This window comes from Charadrius vociferus, unplaced genomic scaffold, assembly GCF_000708025.1.
Source record: "Charadrius vociferus isolate BGI_N301 unplaced genomic scaffold, ASM70802v2 scaffold385, whole genome shotgun sequence".
NCBI classification, from domain to species: Eukaryota; Metazoa; Chordata; class Aves; order Charadriiformes; family Charadriidae; genus Charadrius; species Charadrius vociferus.
Window position 1 is genome coordinate 8,585,426 of NW_009648925.1, and position 6,314 is coordinate 8,591,739.

The 6,314-nt window shown below is 57.5% G+C and overlaps 1 protein-coding gene across 1 annotated transcript in view; it reads right to left on the reverse strand.

The window, feature by feature from the left end:
• Positions 1 to 25: 25 nt before the first annotated feature.
• TNS1 (tensin 1) overlaps positions 26 to 6,314 on the reverse strand; it is a 40,995-nt gene continuing 34,706 nt past the window's right edge. Inside the window, exons 21-30 of the mRNA XM_009887335.1 lie at positions 6,012 to 6,306; positions 4,524 to 4,610; positions 3,745 to 3,876; positions 3,225 to 3,317; positions 2,694 to 2,771; positions 2,272 to 2,343; positions 2,025 to 2,193; positions 1,707 to 1,775; positions 1,321 to 1,353; positions 26 to 279 (exon numbers count right to left, since the gene is read on the reverse strand). Coding sequence (XP_009885637.1) covers positions 135 to 279; positions 1,321 to 1,353; positions 1,707 to 1,775; positions 2,025 to 2,193; positions 2,272 to 2,343; positions 2,694 to 2,771; positions 3,225 to 3,317; positions 3,745 to 3,876; positions 4,524 to 4,610; positions 6,012 to 6,306 — 1,173 coding nt within the window. The 3' untranslated portion in view covers positions 26 to 134. The remainder of the gene's footprint in view (positions 280 to 1,320; positions 1,354 to 1,706; positions 1,776 to 2,024; positions 2,194 to 2,271; positions 2,344 to 2,693; positions 2,772 to 3,224; positions 3,318 to 3,744; positions 3,877 to 4,523; positions 4,611 to 6,011; positions 6,307 to 6,314) is intronic.

Consider the following 6,314-nt stretch of genomic DNA (forward strand, 5'->3'; position numbering starts at 1 on the left):
CCCCCCAAATGCCACCCCTCCCCCCCCCCCCCCCCCGATTCACTTCCCTCTCCCACAATGCACTTCCTCACACTCCTTCTCGGATCAGCTCCAAGTCCTTCTCCAAAATTCAAGAATCACCCGCAAGCACCGGCTCATCTTTTCTGGCCGGAGCCAAGCATGACCCTGGAGACAAAGTTGACGATGGCTGCAGCCGGCTGGTCTGGGTCCAGCTCGGCAAAGAGATGGCAGACGTTGTCTGTGGTGCTCCCTTGCTTCCTGGCCACGAAGCCGAAGAGCCTAGGTGGGGAGAAGGCAAGAGGCTCAGTGAGGTTTGCCAGCATTGTTCACCTAAGGAACACCACCACCCTCTTCCAGCATGGTCTTGTCTGTCCCCCCCATCCACCTCGCACAACACAGATGGAGACATCACAACCAGCCTGCATGAAGACCAGTCTACTATTCCCTTTGCTGCAGTTTCTTTCAAGGCCAGCGCTGTGTTTCCATCATCTCTTGGCCAAAACCCCCTTGCCCCAACCATTCCTGCCACCCTTCCCTAGATCGTCCCCAGGAAGGGACCTTCCAGATGACCACAGCACTGCCTCGGTTTGGGTGACGACCCTTGAAAGCACAGAGGCGTGATGGGCTGGCCATTGGGGTAGACCCCGTATGAAAGATCCTGTAACACTGAGAAGGCCATGTGAGGACATGGGGAGCTGGGTGAGACCATGCAATTATTTCTGTCTATCTCTTCTCTGATAAATAAAATGCCCCCCCCCCCTTTTTTTTTTAATTAGAACGTGCAAACTCAAGTTATAAATACAGGGGAACAGAATGTGAGACAGGCCCAGGCCACGGCATTTCTAATTGGAGAGGGGAAATATCCCAACAGCTGGACATCCTAATAAAAACCCCTTTGCTAACACAATGGCTAAAATTAGTGGGAATTGGCCCCTGGAAATGGGCTCAGCCGGCAGCTCTGTGCTCCTGTGGGTCGGAACAGGGAGGACAGGAGGAAAGAGCCGGCTGGTGGCTCACATACCATCAGCATAACCCCCCAGCTCTGTTTCATGAGCTGGCTCCCACTGACTCCACTGGAAGAGTTTCCTGTAAGGCCAGTTCAGCAAGGACCATGCCTGCTCTGACCAGGAATTTGGGGCTGAAAGATGTTTCCCGAGTCCCCAGAACCATAGTCTCATGCTTGGGTGAAATGTTCCTGCAGCAAGGAGCTGAGCCCACCGCACGCTGCTCTGCGTGGGGCATCTCCCAGCCAATGCTCAAACACAAGCAGGAACCACTCCGACAGCGGCTGGGAGGAATCAGGCACAAGAAAGTACTTACTTGGCTGGGCCACTGCCGTCAGTTTTAGTCCACCTGCAAGGAGAAGAAGAGGTGTGAGGGATAGTGCCTCCTGCACCCCGCAGAGAGACAGGGCCGTGATGGGGTGACCACACCAATGCTGAAGGGTCAGCCTGGCTTTGCACAGGCTTGGCTCTATGGAAAAAAAACCTGACGCACCTCTTCCCCAGCATGAAGATGTTTGGAGACCTCAAGAAGTCACCAGGAGAAGCTGGTGCTGCTCCTTGTTATCTAAGGGGACCCTCTATCCCTGCCCTCCACAGATCAAGGAGGACAGAGCAAACAAAGACCCTGTTCCAAGCAGCCCCGGAGCCTGGGGGAGGGAAAGGGGCAGGGGACATGTACTCCCCCCAGGTTAGGGCACTCACTTTCGTTCCTGGGGGTCCAGGTTGCAGAAGGTGACGGTGTTGAGGGGGTAGTGTCGTCGGAAGAACAATCTGAAACACAAGGCAGGGAGCATCAGGACCAGGGAGCTCCCACCTCTTGCCCCACCACAGCCCAGTCCCACTGGCATGGGGGACATCCCCATAGGCCTCCCCTAGGATGCTCCAGGAGTGAAGGACAAAGCCCAGTCCTGCCCATGACCAGGCTCATACCAGCCCAGGGACATCCTTCATCAATACACTCTCTGGATCACAGCCCTGTTGGCTTTGGGGACCTGGGAACGTGGCCACGGAGTGTCTTACTTCCTCTGGTTGTCGGTTAAGGTGATGCCTTGTGCAGAGACTTTGAAGTGGACAATGGTAGCGGTGGGTGTGGGGTCAGCCACCAGCGTCTCAGCAACGGCCTTTGCAATGGCCTGGGGGCCCGTCAGCGACTCCATCTCCACCGAATTGATGAAGAGGACGTTACAGGCTGGAAGGGGAGACAGCAAAAATGGGGTCAGCCACTGCCCTGGGCCACATTCACCCTGCAGCAGCCCTCTCTACTCACCCGCACCCTGTTTGAAGAGGTCAGTGGCTGAGTTGCTGGCTGACGCGGTGTCTTTCTTTTCCTCCATGGGATCTAGAAGAGACAGCTTCTTATTATTGCTGCTCCCTGCTTGGAAACGTGCCCCGTCCCCGCAGGCTGTGGGGGCGGATGCACTATCCCCTTTCCAACTGCTGAGCATCAGATCCCAGTGTAGGTGTGGCACTGGGGATAAAGGGTAAAGCCCAGTCTGGCTCCAAGTTGTCTGAGCACAGGGATGAGGGGACCAGCAAGGAGGTACAGCACCCAGGATGGAGATGAGAGGGGTACACCGCCAGGACTGGCCCCACTGGGGAGATACAGCCCTGAGCCTGGGAACCCATACCCCATCCCAACCAGCAGAGAGGCAAGCTGTCCCACCGCTCCCTTCTGGCCCTGGCTCTTACCTCGGTCGGGAATGACCAGTTTGCAGGGCAGGGCCAAGGGCATGATGGAGTGCTGGTACACCAGCGCCGAGAGGCAGCCTGGGGAGAGAGGGCAGATGGTCAGCGCAGGGCTGGGGACACGGGTTTCCCCGGTGTTAGGTCACTGCTGTTCTGGGTGGATGGGAACAGGCTTTTTGGTGTGGTTCTTCACTGTGGTCCTAATGCCTCATGTGGCATTTCCTCTTGCTGAAACCATCGTGCCCACGGAGGGCTCAGGCAGGAGGCAGAGATGCCAGGGCCACCTTAGGAACAACATATTGGGCAGAGGTCCTCATGTAGCACCTCGGAGCACATTAGCCATGGGATAACTGGAACAAGGGGAGCCCCTGCCCTCCACCCTGCCCAGCATCATCATTTGTCCTACACGTGCACAGGGACAAGAGGCAGTAAGAGAGGTGGGGGCTCTACCAGACAGTCTGCTTTGACAGTCCAGCAAAGGCAAGGCTCTCCCAACCCAACCGCACATGTGGAAAGCGCACTGGGGGCACTCACCAAAATTGGGCTCGTTGGGGCATCCTTTTAGTTTCACACCCCGCGGGCTGGTCTCAATGAGGAAGTGCCTCACCAACTCGTTGGTCATGTCTCCTGGGAAAAGACAAGATGTTCTTATATCAGAGCCACCCCACTCCTCCCACTCTGCAGTCCCATGGGGAAACCAGCACTCCAGCTCCAGGGAGGGGTCCCTGCCACTCTGCACACCCTCCTCGAACCGGCCCTTTGCACAGCGTCAACCCCAAACCAGGCAACCCCATGGTGTCGGTGGGCCGGGGAGGCTGTGCCCATTTTGCCATACCAAAGCCCAAGACGCAGATGCCCCTGAGCCCTCCACAGCTCAGGGCAGAGGATGCCTGGTGATCCCGTGTGACCTGGGAGGGGAGGGCTGGGAGGGAGGGATCCTGCCACATCAGCACATACCCAAGAGCACAGCTGGCTCACCAGACCCAGCTGCCCGCTCACCCTGGCCGAACGATGGAAAGCATCTTGGCGTGGGATGGAGAAGGGCACACAATACCTTTCTTGTTCTGCTGCATGACCGTGGGAGGCGGAGAAGCTACTTTCATGGCGAGTCCATAGGCTCCCCGGAAGGAGTGGCTGTCTCGAATGATGAAAGCCCCCGGCTCCCTGTCCTTCAGCAGCGCGATGGCTGCGGGAGAGAACGGCAGACATCAGAGCTGGCACAATGAGAGCTGATGAGCCCTCCAAAATCAGCAGGTGTGGGCTGGGATGGGGTGCCCTGGCTCTGTGACCTCACAGCTGGGCACCACGACATTACTGTCCCCCCTGCACGTCTGGATGGGGGTCTCAGGTGGGTCTGCAGACAGACTTGCATGGGCATCTCAGAGAATCCATACCCACGCAGCCCAGCTCTGAGCAACCAAGCACTGGAGAGCAGGCAGGGACCAGAGGCCAAATGCTGGGACCTTGCCCTGAAGACACTTTGCCCTCCCCTTTTCTCTCCTCCCCTATTTTAACCATGTTTCCAAGACCCCTCTGAGCTCTCTCAACTCAAGATCTGGGTGCTCTGCACCCCAAACTACATAGATCCACTGCACGCTGTGGGGAGCAGTGTTCCTCCACCAAGGGGAAGGTTTGGGGAGCTCGCATCATGCAAGCCTGCAGCTGAGCTGGGCTTCAACCCCCCTCTGCCATGGTCTGAGCATCCACAATCTACCTTCACTCCTAATCCAGCTCCTTAGGGAAATCCTCGCTAATCCCTGTGATCCCAGATACACCCGAACTCCCAACCATGGCTCATTTGACCGTATCCTTCGGCCTGTGCCATCTACCTACCCTGTTCTCTGGAGATCTCTGGTTTGTACCAGTACTTGGAAGTGTCCTGCACAAACTTGACGTTGGCACGAGTCTCGGGACTGATGTCTGCAAGGAAGGGAAGAGGAGAAGACAAGAATAAAGTCAAAAGATCTTGTAGCTAAAACTCCACAAGTTTTTAGCAAATCTGGCTAAAGCATTAATACCTCCACCTCCTCTCCGCCCTGGCACATTGCTTTAACCTCAACCCAATCCTCCAGACCCAGGCAGGCTGATCATCACCTGGAGCTTATGGGGTTGCTGGGCATCTACAGTTAACCTGGGCACAAGGGCCCTTGAAGGACTATGTGGGGGATGAGCCTCCTTGCCACACAGCCAGAGACAAAATGGGAATTCATCATTAAAAAGGGAGCTGGTCAGGTGAAATGTGAGCTGTTGGAGGAAAGATATATGTCCAGGGGGTGGTGGGGAGATCCCCTGACTTTAGAGAACCTTTATTGCTCTCTAATGTTCAAGATTTGGCTCATCCATCATAAAAATAAATTCCTTTCCTTATCTTTGCTCCATACAGAGGAACTGGACAGGTCGACCTACCCTTGGAAACACAGCCACCTGCCCCAGCCCGACCCTGCCTTGCTCAGTGCCTATCGGTGGTATGGCCCCAGTGGGACCCAGTCCTCCGGCCATGAAGCCACCGCTTTGCTCAGGCAATGTTTCCAACCACCTGCTTTCCAAAAACAACCAAGCAAATAACCCGGCAGGCCGGATAACATCTCTGCTGGAGAACATTTCTGCTGGAGACGTGTTATCAGCCCTCTGCAATCTGGTCTCCTTCGGAGAGGTGGAGGGCTCACTCCCCTCCCCAGCCCGCTCGCTAATTGTTACAGGTTTTAATTGCTCGCGCTTCCCCACTGGGAAAAGTCCCCAGCCACGGCGAGTCCACAGGACCAGGGTGGGTGCCAGCGTGCCCACAAAGGGCTGCCCTCTAGGCAGCGAAACCAGCCCGGCAGCCGGAGACACCACTGCCCCACGGCTTTATTCCTCTTGTCCTATCGGCCCAATCTTGGCGTCACCGAGGTGTCCCGTAACGGGAGCCAGCGAAGGCGTTCCAGGCACGGTGGCACCCGGGGCATGGCACACCATTTGAAATGAGAAGGCAGCACCACAGCGGGGTCTCGGCAGGGTAAAGCCCACTGGGAACGGGGCCGGGAGGTCAGCGCATCCCCACGGCAGAGAAAAGCCGCCTCCGGGCACTTTGATCTCCCCCGTACACAACTCCGGACGCTGTTTACACCAGCGATGCAGGGTCGGTGCTTTTCCTGTTTGGATTTGCCAGAAAGCGCAGGAAATGGCCCGAGCCCCCGGCGGTGCCGCTGGCTTGTGGATGGGCAGGAGGGGTAAATCAGGACGCAGCTGCAACCCTTTCCCTGCCGGCCAGGGAGGAGGAGGAGGAGAGGAGAGGCCTGGGCAGGGCAGGGGGATATGGGAACTTCTGACAGCATCCCTTACCTGGCATGGAGAACTTGGAGAAGTCCGGCAGGGTGTGGGAGAAGGTGACGGCGCTCCCACCGCTGGGGCTGGACATGCCACTGGAGAGGGGCGAGGACGCCTTGCCATTGATGGTGGCGTAGTTGGGCAAGCTGTTGGAGCGGTCCCCGGCCGACATCCGCCGCTTCTCAGGCAGTGCGGGCTGTGGCGTGGGGCTGCCCTGGCGATAGGCGGCCGAGTCCGGGGAGGAGGAGTGCGGCGTGCTCGTGCCGGGGTAATACGCCGGCGAGACGGGGAAGGACGGTGTGGAGGGAGGCTGGTAGC